The following is a 19347-nucleotide window of genomic DNA, read 5'->3' on the forward strand; positions in this document are numbered from 1 at the left end:
GCTTCTGGAAGCCGGGTGCGCAGGGTCTGCACAGACTCCTCTAGCGGAGAAGCTGCTGAAAACTAGGGCAGGGCAGATCCGTGGCTAAACACACGCACACACGCGTGCATGCGCCCAGCTTTTCACACCCTTCCCAGACAGCCAGAGGTCACGTGGGTTACTGGTCTGAGCTCCAGGTCTGGCACCAGAAGGGTTGAAGTCCCACCTCCACCTCTTACCAGCAACGGCACTTGGATAAGTCACCCCACCTCTCTGCACCTCGTTTCTTCCTCTGCAAGGCAAGCGTACAGCCAATGCCTACCTCCCTGGATGAGAGTGCAGTTGAACTTGAAGGGGGCGAGGGAGGTTGCATCAGCTCAAGCCCCACGGGGCAGAAAGGCCGTCACTTTTCCCCGGGGCTCAGGTGAGGACCCGGCTCAGAACTTGAGAGCACGTCGCAGCACTGACCAGAGCTGTGGATTGGAAACACTCCTCTGTATTTGTCTGTTAGGCTCGAAGGCCCCGGAGATCCTGTGTCTAATTCATCTCCATTGCATCAGGGCGAGCCTGTCCTCCAGCCCAGCCCCCTCCCCTGAGCTCCAGACCCACGTGCAAGTCTCTAAGCACGTCAAACCTTACAGGTTCAAGTCTAAACACATGATCCTGTCTCTCCAAGTTAGCCCTTCCCATTCATCCCCTTCATAGGAGACAGCAGCACCGGGACGGGGGTGGCAGCACCCTTGATCCCTTCCTTACCCTCATTTCCAACCTCTCCATGTTCCAATTTTGCTCCAGACATGTCAGTGTTCCTCCCTAAACACCTCTGGAATCGATCCTCTACAGTCTCCATCATCCTGTGCCTAGAAAAACAGGCAGCAACTGCCCCTGGCTCCCCCACAATCCAGCCACCAGGGCCTAACACACATCCGCACCCAGCGTCTTCCTGCCCCAGGGCCTTTGCACCTGCTGCTCCTTCTGTCCAGACATCCTCCACCACCGTCCTTTCACCCAGCTTACTCCTGCTCACCCTCGAGTCTCATAATAAATACCCACTCAGCCCCTGCCCGCAGCTGGATTAGAGCCCCACCTTCCATGCTCTCACGGGACCTTGCATTTTATTTCATAGGATTTATGTCAGTTTTCGGTAACTTAGTGACTGGGTCATGTCTGGCTTCTCCATGAGACCATAGCCCCCGGAGGACAGACGCTGTGCCTGTTCTCACATTACGTCCTGGCACCCAGTGTGTGATGGATGCTTAATAAATATTTGTTAAGTGAAGGCCTCCATTTCTCTCCCCTAGTGGAGAATGCGTGTGATTTATGGTCCCCGGTCCCACCACCTAACTGTCTTTTCTCCTCCAGTCAGCCTGGGCAGCCCGTTACTCACGTCCCCCTCTGAGTCCAAGTGTTCTCTGCCTGGAAGAGATCAATGATCCAATCTGTTCATGAGGACGCCGTGCCCACCACTGCGTCTTTCAGCCGAGTCAAAGGGATTCCTCGATTTACTATTTATGGGGCAGAGGGGAGGGGACAAGCCGGAGAACACCTGGGAGAGCACGCCCTTCCTCTCCGGGACAACACGTGAAGCACCAGGCAATGTTAAACCCAAAGACAAAAGTTCTCAAGGGCTGGGGAGGCTGGCGTTCCAATCCCCAAAGGCCTGTCGGGGGCGGAGGGCATGGGTTGTTCTGTTTGAGGGAGGGGTGTGCAGGAGGAGAAGCACACATTCCACAGGTGGTCACGTGTGAATGGCCCCAGGTGAACGTGAAAAGAAAGATTGAAATTCTGAAGTCAACACAAGAAATCAGACAGAGATGTGGCGTGTCTCCAATGGAGACGGGACGTCTCAACACAAGGCTGACCTCTGGGGAAGGTCTGAACACTCTAAAGAGAGAATGTGGGGGGAATTGATCCCGAGTGGAAGCAGAGGAAAGGGAGAGTCAGTCCTGAGGGGGGCAGTGTTAGGAAGACAAAGGGGGAGCTGGGCCCAGCTGGGCCTCTAGGTCCTGTGTCAGGTGTGACCTGCTATGGACATGACCAGATGGCCATCTCAGCTGGGGCCATAGAACACGAGCCCTATAGCTCCCAGTCAAGCACTCCCCAGGCCACCTTCTAACGATCCTGTGGCTTCTCAGAGCAGGTATGGGCCAGGTGCCATCCTGTTGGCTAGGGGCTACCTTGTGGGGGAAATTAACAAGCAGCATGTGGTGTGACACTTGAGTGTCTAGAGAGCTGGACCATGAGAGACAGCAGCGCCCCAGGTGTGGGGCACTAAGTAAACAAGCTTTTTGTGCCTGCAGAAATCGGGCCAAAGCCTGGACCAAGGGGACCACGTAGGGGAGGTCTTACTTTCAGAGGCTCTGCAGAGAAGCCTGCAAGTTTCCATGGGTCAGAAATTTAGGGTCCAGTGGGGATGGCTTGTCTCTCTTCTGTGATGTCTGGGGCCTCAGCTGGAAGACTCACAGGCCGAGGGAACAGAATCTAACCGAAGGCTTCACTGGGGCCGGAGGCTCCATGACCAAGGTGGCAAGTCGGTTCCTCGCCATGGAGCCCCTCCATGTGGCCGCTTGCTTGTCCTCACAACATGGCGGCTAGCCTCCCCCTGAGTAAGCAACCCAAGAGGCCAAGGAGGGAGCTGCGAAGCCTCTTATGCCTTAGTCTTGGATGTCACACACTGTCACTGCCACCATGGGTGGGAAGCAAGTCACTAAGTCTGGCCACATTCACTGGAAGAGGAATTAGACTCCACCCTTTGAAAGGAGGAGTATCGAAGAATTTGTGGACATATTAAAACCACCCTCCACTAGGAGCGTATTTCCAATAGGGACAAAGCCTCACTTTCTCAGCACCCATTGAAGACTGTCCTTATCCCCTTATTCAACCCCATCACTTGCCACTTCCCACCTCCCCATCCAACATCTAGTCCACCTGCCAGAACACCAGCGGCTTCCCCACTTCTGTGCCTCTGCTCAAGCTGCTGCTTCTGCCTGATCTGCCCTCGTCCTTCTTGGCCCCTGCTGACATGCTCTTCATCCTCTGAGACCCAGCTCCAGAGTTACCTCCAACCTCCTCCCCCGACATCTGTGTCCCTTGCCCCTCCTCCCACCCCTCGGCGCTCATCGCGCACACTGGGTGGCAGGTGTTGGGAGCTCGGGCAGGGCAGGAGACGTGTGGGGTTCCCCTCCAGGTCCCTAGAGCCAAGGTGGAGCTCAGCACAGAGGAGAAGCTCAAGAAGCATTTAAAGATAAATTGCATCAATGAATGAGTTCATCACAGTCTCCAGTCTGGCCCCTCAAAGCCAGCCAGCTGCTCCAGGACGTTTTCTGGGAAATCCCAGAGACGATCAGCAGATTCTTTCCCATGATCTATTGCTCAGCTCCTCCCCCACGAGCCTACCCAACAATCAATTGCCCAGGAAGAGCCCCTCCACCTCCACCTTCCTTCATCCACCCCACGGAGCACTAGGAAAGTGCCCAATTAGTCCTGCCCTTTGCATTGTGCTTTTAGTTTTTCAATGTGTCTTCATACCTACTCTTTGATTTAAACCTTGCAAGAGCCATGCAAGGCAAGCCAGGGAGAGAGCAAGACTCTACGACAATAAGGTGGAAGCTCAGAAAGGTCAAGCAATTTACCCAAGACAGCACAGCTAGGGTTGGAGCCAACGTCTATCGAAACCCCATGCCTCTTTGCTGAAGTCGGAGAGGAACTCCCAGAAAGTGAACTGCCCCCTGGGCTGAGTCTCACTGCTGGCCTGAGTCTCAGAGTGAAAGAGGAGCCAGTGGGTTAATGATGGAATCACCAATATAAGAGCAAGAATCTGCCAGCAGTGGTGCTGGAGTTTGACATTGGTTATTTTAATAAGTTCACAAAAAACAGGTAATTATTCATGTTTATTGAATCAAGTACAGTGCTTGGGGCTTTCTGCACCTTGTCTCAGGTCCCCACCACAACCCTGAGAAGATTTTGTTATTCCCATTTTACAAGGTAGAACATTAAGGTTCAGAGAGGTTAATTAACTTACGCAAGGTCACACAGCTAATGAATGAGCCAGGACTGAACCCAGAGGACTGTCTGGCTCCAAAGCCCCTTCCCCTCCCTTTTCATCAAGCGACCTCTGCTCATCATCAGTGCTACGCTGATGGAAGGTATGGAAGCTGCCCTCTGCCAGAAGGAGACAGGGAGTGGGCAGATGGACTGTGGTCTCCGAGCCAGGTTGGAATCTCCCTGTCTGACATGATATCACTTTTCTCTTCTAATAAATTGCTCACCCATGGCCAGGCCACAAGAGGCTGAAAGAGACCAGCGCCCTTGTGGGGGTGGGGGCCTGTGATAAGGAAGGAATATGCTGTGTATCCTCCCATCATGGAAGCTTCGAGGAGGTCCAGGGTCTAACGCTCACACTTGTTAGTCTGGGTGACGGATGCTGGTCAAGTACACATCCCAGTGGAGCCTGGAGGCGAAGAACAAGAGCTCCCAGTTTAAGTCCAAGGAGCAGAGGCGCCTTTCTAAGCCCCTGGGGACACAGGTGTGCCTGAACCGCCTCTGAACACCGCACAGAAAGGGTCTGGGTTTCAGCCCTGACTTTGCCTCTGGAAGCACCCCCTCTCCTTCTGCACCAGCCGTTTCTCCTTCCTCTTGTGACCTTGAGGTGTAACTGCCTCTTTTCCACTTTCTTGCAGCGCCAAAATGTGCAACGTCACCTTGCAAGCCCTTGAACCTGCCCTCAACGGGACCCCTCCCCAGAGCAGCAGCTGCGTCCACTCCGACTGGTGGAGCTCGCTGAACACCATCCAGCCCCCCTTCCTCTGGGTCCTCTTCATACTGGCAGCTCTCGAGAACGCCTTCGTCCTCAGCGTCTTCTGCCTGCACAGGAGCAGCTGCACGGTGGCGGAGGTCTACCTGGGCAATCTGGCCGCGGCCGACCTGCTCTTGGCCTGCGGGCTGCCCTTCTGGGCCATCACCATCGCCAACAACTTCGACTGGCTCTTTGGGGAAGTCCTCTGCCGCGTGGTGAACACCGTGCTCTACATGAATCTCTACAGCAGCATCTGCTTCCTCATGCTGGTGAGCATTGACCGCTACCTGGCCCTGGTGAAGACCATGTCCATGGGCCGGATGCGCGGGGTGCGCTGGGCCAGACTCTACAGCCTGGTGATCTGGGGCTGCTCACTCTTCCTGAGCTTGCCCATGCTGGTCTTCCGGACCATGCGGGAGTACGGGGCCGAGGGCCACAACGTCACCGCCTGCATCATCATCTACCCGTCCCGCAGCTGGGAGGTCTTCACCAACAGCCTCCTGAACTCCGTGGGCTTCCTGCTGCCCCTGAGCGTCATCACCTTCTGCACCGTGCACATCATACGCGTGCTGCGCAACAACGAGATGCAGAAGTTCAAGGAGATCCAGACGGAGAGGAAAGCCACTGTGCTGGTCCTGGCCGTGCTGCTACTGTTCGTCGTCTGCTGGCTGCCCTTCCAGCTCAGCACCTTCCTGGACACGCTGCAGCGCCTCGGCATCCTCTCCAGCTGCTGGGACGAGCACGTGGTCGACGTCTTCACGCAGATCGCGTCCTACGTGGCCTATAGCAACAGCTGCCTCAACCCGCTGGTGTACGTGATCGTGGGCAAGAGCTTCCGCAAGAAGTCGCGGGAGGTGTACGGGCGGCTGTGCCGGCAAGGGTGCTGCGGGGCAGAGCCCAGCCAGACGGAGACCTCCATGGGCACACTGCGGACCTCCATCTCAGTGGAACGCCAGATTCACAAACTGTCGTAGTGGGTGGGAAGCAGCCAGTGAGCAGATGTCACCAGGGCTACTAACGCGGGTGACGATTATTGGACAGTGATTCTCAGGATGTGACCCAGGAGGAATGGAAGGAATCCCAAGTGTGACCTTGGACAGTGAGCCGGTGTCTCCAGTAAATTCCTTCCCGGCTCCAGTTGCAGATAACAAGGCTGTGAGGTTGGAGTGATCTGGTACACAGCCAGGGGCTCCAGAAACACAAGAGTATTATTGTTCTTATTTGCTGCCACCCCTAGACCAGTCTGCTGCTTCCCAGGAGTGGAGGGAGCCTGGGGGTAGGGACAGGAGTGACCGAGCTTCCCTCCCATGTGGTGTCCCACCTTGCCCCAGCACGACAGCTCAGATCTCCAGAAATGCCACCCAGCTTTGGTGCAGCTGCTGAGTGCCCACGCAGGGCTCAGCTGAAGTTCTGCCTTGGGTTTCTTTAATCCACTCAGCTAGGACTTTGGAGGATGATTTCTCAGGTTAATGAAGGTTAAACTCTGAGAGCTCCGTGGTGTGAATCCGGAGACCAGGATTCTTTCATTCCCCTCATGGAAAGACAAGTGGTCTGTGCCAAAGAAGAACCCAATAAGCACTTATCCAGCACTTGCTGTATACGCAGCCTTGAGCACTGTGGGTAAGAGAAGAAAAAGAAAGTACAGTCTCGGCCTTGAAGGAACTCGCAGACTCATGTGGGGATAAGTCAGCACCTGCAGCCGCGGTCAAGCAAGGCACTGTGGGCGGGGCAGGGCAGAGGGGTGAGGAGAGCCCGCCCCAGCTGAGCCTATAACTGGCTGCACGTGGCTGTGTCCCTGTCTCGGTTTCCTCCTCTGTAACACGAGGCTGTTGGGGGATTAAAGGAGCTAACAGGCATAAAAGTACTTTGACAAATGAAAGGTGCTATATAAATGTGAGGCATTATTACGCCCACAGAACAGGAATAAATTTATTATAAGGAGAAAGACACAGGTTCAGCAAAAGGTCCGTAGAGGAGAATCGGTAGCTAATGGTGGGGTGTAAAGCACCCATCAGTGTCTGACACATCCTAGGTGCTCAATATGTTAGCTCTCTTCCACCACATGTCCTTCCCATCAACGTGCACACACACACACACACACACGCACACGCACACGCGCGCGCGCGCACAAACACAAGCATCTTCAGTGGAGGTGGCAGAACGCCCTCCCCAACCCGTAGACCAGAAGCAACTGCAGAGGGGTCCGCGGCTCTGCCTCCTGTGGGCGGGGCAGGGGCGGGTCGTTGTGCCGAAGGGCGGGGTGGGCAGTGATGGACGGGGCGGAAAGCCGGTATCAGGTGTCAGGCAGGATGAAGCTGGACCAGCATCCTTGGCCAGAGACTTAAGACACAGCCTTAGCCCCAAGCCCGAGGTCCTCCAGGCGGAATTCGTTTCTTCTTTTTCTACACGTTTTATAATCTGCCTTCTGTGGCCGGCCCACGTGGAGATACCGGAGAACGCACCACCCAGGCGCCAACATCAAGCCCTCAGAGCCAAGGCAGCGAGGCACGCTCAGTAGCAATGGAGCTCGGGACGCGTAATGCAGGCAGCGCCCTGGAAGCGCTCACTCGATCAGTAAATGGGTGATTTGTTAGTGGGCCGTCTCTGGAGAGCATAGAACCTGTGGGACCAGGAGGATTTAGATGGCAAAGAGCCCATAAATACTGCCCAATCCAGCTCTGGATTTTAAAAGAAAAAGAGTCACAGAAGATTTCTTCCCCATCCCAGCCTTTGTTTTCTGCTACGCATACCCCTCTGCCCAAATAAACAGACACACTTCTAGCTGGAGAAAGAAAACAGAAGAAATAAGAAATAGGAACCATTTCGCATTAGAACGAAGTAGGAACCACTTAGTATTAGAATGAAGTTAAACCATGTGCATATTGTGAGTGGGGTAACACACAAGGAGGCTGGGCTTTGGAATGTGTACCACTCATTCATCAGTGGGTGTGTATGGTCTGAAGGTCTCCTATGAGCAGAGCCGCATCACAGCCCTGGGCCCCTAATGGTCATTTAGGGTCGACCCGTGGGCTAAGGAGCAATCGGTCTGTGGGAAGGGAGCTGCCCCGTGGGCTGTGTTGGTACCATGATAAAGAACATCTGTCCTGTGAAAGGTCCAAAGAGCTACTACATTGTAAAGAGGGAGCATTTCACAAACAAGGAGAAATGGATGAACGGCGTAAACATGTGTTTTTTCCAGCGTAATAAAGGGATGAGGCATTTTTGCATAGTTCTTTCATTCGTTACAGCTCCCGAAAACCTGAGTCTTGTCACAGACACTGCCGTGGCGGTTAGAAGTCTTTGGCCTGGGGGTTCCATTTATTTCCACTCAACCTAATTTAGGGCTTCTGTCCTATAAATCAGTGGTGTCCAAGCTATTGTAATTGCATATCCATATAAGTAAAAAAATTTGGATTATACGTACCCAATATGTACACTTATTTACATGTATTAAAAGGTACACTCTAAAATATACTCAAGTACAATCTAAGAAATTTCAACAGCGTTTGAATATTTTCTCCCATCCCATATTCCTACATTGGTGACTCATTACCAAGGACCCATCATGTGTGCATGAGGCCCCATGAGGCCCTAGAATCATAAGGATGACTGTAATTCAATCATCCGTGCATGTGATATATATCTATTAGGTGCCTTCCATTTGACAAGGTCTAGATCAAACAGTTGTCTAACTACTGCTTGCATACTACCAGTGATGGGGAACTCATTACCCACTCCATTTTGAGGTTCCTTCATTATTCATGCATTCATTCACTCGTTCATTTAAAAAAACTTGCTTTCTGTGTTTACAGAAATGACACTGCTCTGTCTCCACACCCATCAATCCATGCTAGAAACCTGGGGCTCATGGTAAAGAGAAATAGCCCTCTCTGTTATTCCTTACACCTAGTGAATCAGCACCTCTTTTACGTTCCACCTAAGTGTTTCCTGGATCTCTCTGCTTCTTTCTATGTCTAACCATCATCTCTTATTGGTCTCCCCATCTCTGATATTAACTACCACCATCTCCCAATTCTTATTCTCCACTCTGCAGCCAATGACGTCTTTTAAGAAGGCAAAGACAATGATAGGGAAGCTATACATCTAAAGAACATGTAAAGAACAGTGTTTAAGAGCAAAGGTTTTGGGATCAGGCAGCCCTGGATTCCAGTTCTGCTTCTGGCTCAGACTCATTTGCTGTGTGGTCTTGGGCATCTCAGTTATCCTTTCTGAGTCTACATTTCTTCATCTGTAAAATGAGGATAGTAATGGCATCCACATCATAGAACTGTTAGCAGAATTAGTGTATGAAAGTGTTTAGCTTGGTACAGAGTTGGCAGTCAACAGGCATGAGCTGCCATGATGGTGATGATGTTGGTGATGGTGATGATGATGGTGATGATGATGGTGATGATGATGGTGATGATGTTGGTGATGATGATGGTGTTGATGGTGGTGATGATGATGGTGATGATGTTGGTGATGGTGATGATGATGGTGATGATGACGGCTGTGATGGTTATGATGGTGGTGGTGAAGGTGATGGCTGTAATGAAGATGATGGTGAGGGTGATGATGGCCCTCTCTAACAGGAAGCCTTTCAGTAGTGTCCCACCACTCTTGGGATAAAGCTCCACTTCCATAAGGTGGCTCGCAAGACCCTTCACGAGCTGGCCCCTGCCTTGTCTCTTTCCCTCTCTCCAGTTCCTGGCTCATTCTCTACCCTCCAGCCGCATTGGACCCAGGTGCCTGGTAGATATTCAGTTCTCTGTCCAGTGCCCACACTTCCCATCCAGCCTGCACCCCACCAAGGCCTTGAGCTTGAAGAAAGTTGCCCACAAGTGCGCAAGGGAGCTAACTCATCCGAGGGACTTCGCTCACGGATGGGGCATGACTCAGGGAAGTCTGCAATCTGGAGGAGTCTGAGCGGGGCTCTCAGCAGGTGTAAACAGGCTGGGAAGGCCTCCCTCTCAGCTCCCTCCTACCTCCCTCCCACCCCAGCCAGGCAGCACGAGCGGCCCTCAACTCCTGACCCTCCTTGGCCCCAGCGAGCTGGTGAGATGGGGAGAAGCCCAGAGGGGCCTGTGGTGGCCTCAGAACCAAGCGCTGGGCCCAGCTCCTGAGTCTGTCCTGGCCAGAGCGGGTGAGGGCCCAGTGCAGGAGTGCCAACTGCCCACCAGGTGCCCCAACGGGAGCTAGTGCTGGTGATGCAGGCTCCCGCCGATGAGGCAGCCACTAATGATTCAAAGGTGCAGTCTCCACCTGTGACCCGCACAGCACACGCCATACCTCCTCGTTACTCAACCCCCGGGCCCGCTGCAGAGCCCCACACAGCCCTGACCTCTGAGCAAAGCCCCTGAGAATGTTGGCGTCAGGGTTGAGCAAGGAGGACACAATTTGGCAATAGCCGTGGCTGAAAGTTTAATGGTTTGTTCGTGGGGTTTTTTTGGCTGAGGTCAAAGGGGCTCCATGAAAATATCTCTCACTCTGCTGAGCTCTAATTTATTTATTTTCTTTTTCTTTATAGTTAATTACAGGATATTGACTGTAGTTCCCTGTGCTATACAATAGGACCTTGTTGTTTATCCATTGCTGAGCTCTTTTTGGAATTGACCCTCACGACCACTCATGTAGGGAGGTGCCTGTATCATTGCCAGTTCGGGATGTGGGAACTTAGGCCCAGAGAGGGAAATAACCTGCTAAGGCCATGCGGTTCTGCAGGAGTGTGGTCAGAAGCCCACCTGCTTTCTGTGTGTTTGTGCCTTAACAGGGGGATGCAAATTGCCACAGAAGCGGCTCCCAAGGCGCCTTCCTGCAGGAAGAGCATCCGGCCTCGGCTTGGGCTGTGTCTGCCCCGATAGGCAGACTTTGCATCTTCTGGGGCTTCTGAGTTCTTGCTTCCTGAAGAACCATCTCCAGGGGCGGGGGGCTGACACCTTCCAGTGAGATCTTTACTAGAGTGGCTTTATTGAGATAGGAGTTCTGTGCCTTGCCCCTTCCAGTGGCTTTTAGTGTATTCACAGGGTTGTGCAACCATCACTGCCCCCTAATTCCAGAACACCTTCATCCTTCCACACCCATGAGCAGTCATTTCCTCCTTATAGCCTCTGGTAGCCACTCATTTTCTCTCTGTCTCTAGGTCTGCCTATTCTGACCGTTTCATAGAGATGGAATCACACAATATGTGTCTTTTGCGTCTGGCGTCTTTCACCTGACCCACACGGAGATATAATATTGAATTGGAGGGGAAGAACCATGGAGTCCAGGCCTTGAGTCCCTGCCATGCCACCTACTCACCGTCTGATCTTTACAAACCACTTGACTCATTTCCCCCACACCGGCCTTTGGCCTCAGTTTCCTCATCTGTGAAATGGGCAGATAATACAATAAGTATACCTGAGTCGCACAGAGCTAATGACTCTGGAAAGGGGGCTTTGTAAACTGTAAAGGGTGGCACCAGCGTGGCAGGGACTGCCCTGGACTTGGAGCCAGGTGCCTGGTTCACAGCCCTACCGCTTCCTGGCTGTGGGAATTTGGACGAGATCAGTTAACATCTCTGAGTTTCTGGGTGGCAGGGGTGTTGCCTATAAAGTGAGGATCCAGGCCTTGTGAAGATTAAGTGAGATAAAGGTGTTCTCATGGGTTGAATAGTGTCCCCTCCCTCCCCCAATTCACATCCACTTGGAACTTCAGAATATGACCTCATTTGGGAATAGGATCTTTGCAGAAGTAATTAAGATGAGGTCATACTGGATAAAGATGGGCCCTAAATCCAGTGACTGGGATCCTGATAAGAAGAGAAGAGGATGCACACAGACACAGAGACAAGGCCATAAGGAGATGGAGGCAGAGATTGTAGTGACGCTTCTACAAGCTGAGGAATGCCCAGGATTGCCGCCCAAAGCCAGGCAGAGATCAGACTCCCCCTCAGAGCCTCCAGGAGGAACCAGCCCTGCAGACACCTTGCTTTTGAACTTCTGGCCTCCTGCACCGTGAGAGAATAAATTTCTGTTCCTTTAAGCCACCCTGTCTGTGGTACTTTGATCCGGCCGCTCTAGGAGACGAATACAGATGTTGTAACAATTCTGAGTGTGTGCTCACCCACGAGGTGCCCGTCACAGTCCCAACACACACTCCTTCCCCCAGCAATGGAGGAGGGAACCAGACACTTTCTTCGGGTCTCCTGGGGTTTAGAGATGCTAGTTGGTGATAGAAGGTGTCCTGAGAAAGAATGGGATACACCATCTTACAGAATTTTAGAGATTTCTTCACAGGGAAGATACTGGGGCCTCTCTCAAGGTAACATAGCGTGTTGGGGGCTGCCCAGGCCCCCAGAGTGTGTGCACCACAGGCCTCGACACACCATCTTTACCGACCCGGGGCTGGGGCTGCCCTGTTTCTCTCCTTCCCCCTAAGGCAGGCCAATTCCAGGAGTCTCAGACCAGTTTAAGAAGAGGCCACAGGGCCCAGCTCCCAGCTTCCTGACAGCTTCACCGCCAAGCCCACCTTGGTGGGACATTGTTTATAAACAATCCTGAAAAATGGCCCAAGATGGAGCTCTGAGGCTCCTCTGGACGCCCCCCTCCACGTTGAGTCACCGCACGGCCCACTCAGGGCGGTCAAGTATGCCTGCCTATTCCCCTCCCCAGTCCTGGCCAAGGCAGAGGACAGCTTACGTAACCCTGCTGTGCTCACACCACCACCGCCTTGTGCAACGACCAAGTGATGAAACCTCCTGCTGGCTGCTGACCAAGGGCCTGCTCCATCGCCATCTCACCTGATCCCCAAACTCGGAGAAGAGGCCCACTTCACAGATTAAGAGACTGGGTCTCCTTGGGGGGCTGGGGGAGAGATAAATTAGGAGTTTGGGATTACATAGACACACTACTGTATATAAAATAGATAAAAAACAAGGACCTACTGTATAGCACAAGGGACTATATTCAGTATTTTGTAATAACCTATAAGGGAACAGAATCTGAAAAAGAATAGACATATTTATGTGTATAACTGAATCACTTTGCCATACACCTGAATCTAACACAACATTGTAATTTAACTATACTTCAATTTTTAAAAGCGGTTTTAAATATCCAGAAAAAAAAATAATGAAGAGACCGAGGCCCCAGGAGATGGTATAAAAAATGGCCCAAGGTCACCCAGCTCAACCGTGATGGAGCTGGGATTAAACCCCCGTGACGTGGTTCCTCGGCCAGACCTGCCCACCCTGACTTCCGCAACAGACCTCAAGGACCAGGGTCTTGCTTTGGAATCAGATTCTTTCACAAAGGACCAGTCCCCTTGAGGAAGACGAAGCAGTGAGACCGCTGACAGCTGGACAGCTGAATGGCCTTCTGGGCTAGTCCGACCCCTCCCCCTCGGTCTCCAGCGGGAAGAAGAGAACCTCTCATTTGGCAACCCCTCCCCACTCCATTAGTTGCCCAAATTCTTTCTCTTCCACTCAGTCCTGACCTCGTTTTCTTCTAGAGCTGCAGGGCTCCCCTTCCAATGTTTAAGCTCTTTTGATGCCATTATTTCCTTCTGCAGAGTTTCCGTAAGTTTCTCAAAAAACAAAAACAAAAACAACAACAGAAGAGTCTGGCTCCTGATTGCTCAAAAGAGTCTGAGAGGGCGTCCCTGGTGGCGCAGTGGTTGAAAGTCCGCCTGCCGATGCAGAGGACACGGGTTCGTGCCCCGATCCGGGAAGATCCCACATGCCGCGGAGCGGCTGGGCCCGTGAGCCACGGCTGCTGAGCCTGCGCGTCCGGAGCCTGTGCTCCGCAACGGGAGAGGCCACAACAGTGAGAGGCCCGCGTACCACAAAAAAAAAAAAAAGTCTGAGAAATGAAACTACTACATCTTTCTTGTGGGGCTGCATAGATGCATATTAAAGGCCCTGGGAAGACCTGCAGGCAAGAGGTCAGTCACTCTGCTTTGTCTAATGCAGGGCTTTGTCTAACCCATGGGCTCCCGGACTTGATGGGCACAGAACCTGGTCTTCACTGCCTACTCCTTCCTACTCTGCTTGCTCAGTGTCTCCTTCTCCACGTGAAGTTGAAAGGTTGGAATTCCTCAGGCTTCAATCCTAAGCCCTCTTCTCATCTCTCTACATGGCCCACCTAACTAATCCCAGCCTGGACCATGACTCCAAATATCATCTGTGATGCTTAGTCTTATGTGTCAACGTGCCTGGGCTCCAGCACCCAGTTATTTAATCAAACACAAATCTAGGTGCTGCTGTGAAGGAATTCTGTGGATGTGGTAAACATCTCCCATCGATGGACTTTAAGTAAAAGAGATCATCCTCGATCACGTGGGTGGGCCTCCTCTAAGCAGTGGGAAGGCTTAGGAGCCCAAACTGTGGTTTCTTGAAAAAGAATAAATTCTGCCCCAAGACTGGAGCTTCAGCTCCTGCTTGAGTTTCCAGCCTGCTGACCTGACCTACAGATTTTGGACTTGTCAACCCCTACAATGATGTGAGCCAATTCCTTGAAATAAATCCATAGATAGATAGATAGATAGATATGATAGACGATAGATAGATAGATAGATATGATAGGTAGATGATAGATATGATAGATGATAGATAGATAGATGATAGATAGGTAGGTGATAGATAGATAGATGGGTGATAGATAGATGATAGATAGATAGACAGTTAGATGATAGCTAGCTAGCTAGATAGATGATAGATGATAGATAGATACATAGACGGATGATAGATGATAGATAGATAGAAAAATAGATAGATGATAGATAGATGATAGATGATAGATAGATAGATAGATACATAGACAGATGGATGATAGATAGATAGAAAAATAGATAGATGATAGATAGATGATAGATAGATAGGTAGATGATAGATAGATGATAGATAGATAGATGATAGATAGATACATAGACAGATGGATGATAGATAGATAGAAAAATAGATAGATGATAGATAGATAGATAGATGATAGATGATAGATAGATGGATGATAGATACATAGACAGATGGATGATAGATAGATAAAAAAATAGATAGATGATAGATAGATGATAGATTGATAGATAGATGATAGATAGATAGATGATAGATAGATGATAGATAGATACATAGATGGATGATAGATGATAGATAGATAGATAGATGATAGATGATAGATAGATGATAGATAGATAGATAGATAGATAGATGATAGATAGATACATAGACAGATGGATGATAGACAGATGATAGATAGATAGATAGACAGATGGATGATAGATAGATCTTATTTGTTCTGCTTCTCTGGAGAGCCCTGACTGATACACATCTATGCCAACAACTCTCTTCTGAAAAATCTTCTCTGATTCAAATGCCTACTGGAAAGCCATTTAGGTATTTCACATGCATCTCCAACTTAAGTCCCAAACCAGCCTTTTTGATTCTCTTTTTAAGAGACATATTCCTCCCTTCATCTCCCCCATCTCGGTTAATGGTACCACCCAGTTACTCCTAGAAAAATCTTTGACGCTTCCCTCTGCCCCATGCACCACGAGGCACTCCCGGCCCTACCTCCAAACAGCATCTCAGACCCATCCCCATCTCTGGCTCCCCTTCCAGCCTTGAACCCTTCCAGCCCATCCGCCACACAAGAGCTAGGCTGACCGTTCTAGATGTTTAGAACCCTTTGGTGGCTTCCTGTTTCTGGTCGATGTGCCACCCGGACGCTCCTTAGGGAATGAGGAACCTCCTACCTCAGCTGCCAGGGAAGCTGCCGGCAGGTAGTGCTTACCTTAAGCGCTACTTCTTCCAGGGCATCCTGCATCCAGTGGCTGAGAGAAGGTAGGGAGCCCAGCCATCTTGCCCCAACTCAGACAGCTTTGAAGGGTCATCCCATCCAGGAATTTTCACAGGTCTTCGGAGGCTTCTCTTAAGACTACGCTGCAGCTCCGTTCTCCCTTTGCCCCAGATCCTTCCTTCCTTTTACTCTCACAGGTCCTGATCCCTTGGACCTCCTGCACCCTGCAATGCCACTGGACCTGGGAAGCTCCAAACTCCATCAGCCGCTGTCCCAGGCTCCGTCTGGTCTGGCCCTGCCCAGCATCCACCTCCGCTCCAGCCCTTCCACCTTCTGTGTTCGCTTCTTCAGTTCCTCAGGCAGAGGGAGCTGTCACAGCCTCAGGCCCCTTGTTTATGCTGTTCCCTCTGCCCTCACTCAGCTCCTCTGGCTCTGCAATTGGTTTCTCCTGTTGCTCCCAGTTTTCCCTCTGCCTCCCTGACCTCCCTTGGTACAAGCCCTCACACCCTCTCTGTTTTGTGGAACACTGCATCCTGAGCTGTTTCTTCATAGAACGCACCACAATTACAATCACAGGTGGTTTTCTCTGTTTGCTTGTCTGTCAAGGGTGACCCTGAGTCTTACAGGAAAGGTAAAAGTTATCTTCCGCATTCAGTTCCCCTGTACCCAGAGTCTGCAGCTCAAAGAAGCACCCCCCATCATGGGGGCCAACATGATCTATGTTAAAGACAAACGCTCACAGCATCAATTCCATCTCCATTAAATACACCCTATGAGAACTACTGGTTTCAAAGGAAGAGGAATTTTACTTTATGGTCCCATTTTTTGTGGTACATGTGGGCCAGTTAGGCATCTAGGCTGACTAGAAAATGGGTACTTTCTCCTAGATTACACAGAGAAAAGTCATAAAAGTGGGAAAACTACATCAATATATAAACATTCGTCTTACCCTGTGAACATCTGTATAAAGTGATGTTGACAGTTTCCATGCATGTGTATGACCTTCAGAACTGCTCTCAAAGTAGGGCATGATCTCAGATAAAGAAACCGAGGGTCAGAGCATTCCCAGGGTTGTGTGGGTTACCCAGCTCCCTTCCAGGAGCATTGCAGGTGGACGGCCTCCCCCTCTGTACCCACTCTCTAAGATCTGAAACTGTTTAATTCCTTTCCTGCACCAAACCAAGAGCCTTTGGGGGCACACCTGCACAGGGCCTGCCCCAGGGTAGGAGCTATGTGATCTCACATAAAGAAAGACTAAATGGGGCGGGGTAGGGGAACGGCTAGAACCTGGGCTTTCTGACTGCAAGTTCCAAGTGAGTGTTCCACAAACACATCTGTGCACATGTGTGTTTATGGTATGCATGCAGGTCCTTCCATCTACAATATTTTTCTCAGCTTGCCTGACTTACAAACTCCTATTCGTCTCTCAAAACCCCACTCAAATATCCTTCCACCATGAAACTTTCCCAACTCTGCCTTGAGCAGAATTAAATCCTTACAGTCTTGACACTCAGACAGAAGCTTGGCACTTCATTGCCACTTTGCATTCCACAAAGTATAGTCATTGGATGTCTGCCTGTCTTTGTGCTCAGCCAGACCAAGAGCTGCTCAAGGGGACAGCATTCACCTTTGTCCCTCCAGTGCCCACACAGGACCTGGCACCCACAAGGGGTTTGGGACATGCATGTTGATACAGAGACAAGCTGTTGATATTCTTGTATATAAATAAATAGAGTTATGAAGTCATTCAGCAAATATTTATTAAGCATGTGAGCCCTGTTGTAGGAGCTGGGAACATGACTCTAATCAAAAGAGATAAACCCTTTGCCCGGTGCAGCTCACATTCTGCTGGGAGAGACAGGAAGTAAAAGATAAACGGACGAACGTATCCAGGTGATGATAACGGCTGTAACAAACAGTGAAGCTGGGCAGGCGGAGAGAAGGCTATTTCAGGGGAGGGCCCTCTGATAGGCGGGGGATGTGTGGGGACCAGAAGGACCTGAGGGAGTGAGCGTGCAGGTCCCTATGGGAAGGGCGCTCCAGGCAGAGAGAATGGCCAGTGCAAAGGCCCTGAGGTAGGAGACAGCACGGCTTGTTCAAAAGAGAGCGAGGAGGCCAGGGAACAGGTGGAAAGAGTGAAAGGGGTGTTCAGAAATGCATCAGGGGGTGGGGCGCTGTGGCCTTGAGGGCCACTGTCCAATCTTAGTGTCCTCCTGGGCCCGAGACAGGACATGCCATGGTCTGACTTAGGCAGTAGAACACCGAGGAACATGGCTGACCATCCTCTGGCAGACCCCTTCTGAGTGTTGCCCCTGGGGGGCATTTCCTGAGTGCCAGCATGTGCCAAGCTCCAGGCTGTGTTAGCTCATGGGATCCTCCCAGCTTCCCTAAGAGGAGGTTTCTAGTGAGCCCACTACCCAGCTGAGAAAACCTGATCTCCCAGAGCAAGACCAACGTGGGGATGGAGAGTTTTCTGTGGACTTTCTTAAACTTTCGTGGTCCGTGGAACCCCTGTCCCAGCGGAGTTTTCTCTGCAGAGTGACAGGCCCCAAGAACCCTTGGCTTCTAAACGGCCATGAACTCAGGCCAGGGCAGTGCCTGCACCGCCTGAATGCCCAGGACACACTCAAGTTGGCAGCTGTCTCCCTGTTGATTTCTGGATCTTTGCGCTTTGTTAAACCTACACGGAGGAGTTTATTTTTATCTCCCTGGCATCATGACCCGTTACTCCAGCCCTGTCCCGCCCTGCCCCCTTCGTGCTGCAGCTGTGCGGTGCTCTTCTGCCGTGGCCTTTGCCACACAGGGCTGCAGGTGTCTGCTTGCTCACCTGCTAGATCCACCCGAGCGTGAGTGGCCCAGCACGGATGCTGAGACGTCCTCTCTGCCCCCCGCCCCCAGTTCGCCCCTGGCCCCATGGAGCTGCTCCCCACGTGTTCGCAGAACAGGAAGAAAAACGTTCAGACCTGCGCTTACAAAGCAGCAGAGCTTACAATGGGATTTGAATGATGCATGCACGTGAAGCAGAAAGAGAGGATTAGGATGGTGATTGCTAGCGAACGCTCACAGGTCGGTGAGTCCAGATGCATTAGGCCCATGGGACTTCCCTCTCAGCCAGAATGGAAGAACCAGGTAGAGGTGGCTCTGGGTGATACCGCAGGACTGCCAAGGAGTCTGTGAATTCCAGGGGGGTTGAAGTGACAAAATCCAAGTCTTTCTGGAATATTCATCTAGCCCAAGGATAAACTGAAGGGGAAAAAATCAGAAAGCAAGGAGATTGGTTTGGGGTTCTTTGTTGCAGGCTTATTTGCTGCATGAGTGTCTAAAACCAAGATGGGAAGGAAGGCTTGGGCAGAGGGGAAGAGCACTAGCTAGACGGAAACGAAAATGCTGCCTTTCATCCTGGTGGGAAGTCGCCCCGCAGTAGTTTTCTTTCCCTAACTGCAGTGGAGGTTGTAAGAGAGATGCCAGCTATTTTAAGGGCTGAGTAGGACCCTCGCCCACACCCCCGTGCAAAAGGCTAGGCATATAGATATCATTCGTAGAGTTGCGCTGGATGAAATATACCAGAGCCTTTGACCTTGAAGAAGCAGCTGGATGTGACTAGAAAGGAGAAGAGACCAAGTGACTCCAGGGCTTAGCGGCTGGAGAGCCGGAAAGTGATCCTGAATGCCAGAGTGGGGACATAACCTCTTCGTCCCCAAGTTCCTACAACTCCGGCGCATCCTTTCCTTGAATCTGCATCGAGCATAGTCCGAGCCCAACCGTACCTGCCTGGGGTCCTGCTGCGTTAACACTGAGGGCAAT

General features: G+C 51.3%; 1 protein-coding gene across 2 annotated transcripts in view; it reads left to right on the plus strand.

Moving 5' to 3' along the window:
• Positions 1–6984, plus strand: part of BDKRB2 (bradykinin receptor B2) — a 32016-nt gene extending 25032 nt beyond the window's left edge. For both annotated transcript variants that reach the window (XM_030883450.2, XM_060295253.1), the window contains exon 2: positions 4659–6984. In XM_030883450.2, the coding sequence (XP_030739310.1) occupies positions 4666–5748 (1083 nt within the window). In that variant the 5' untranslated portion in view covers positions 4659–4665 and the 3' untranslated portion in view covers positions 5749–6984. The remainder of the gene's footprint in view (positions 1–4658) is intronic.
• Positions 6985–19347: the final 12363 nt, after the last annotated feature.

The sequence above is a fragment of the Globicephala melas genome, chromosome 2 (assembly GCF_963455315.2).
Source record: "Globicephala melas chromosome 2, mGloMel1.2, whole genome shotgun sequence".
Taxonomy (NCBI): domain Eukaryota; kingdom Metazoa; phylum Chordata; class Mammalia; order Artiodactyla; family Delphinidae; genus Globicephala; species Globicephala melas.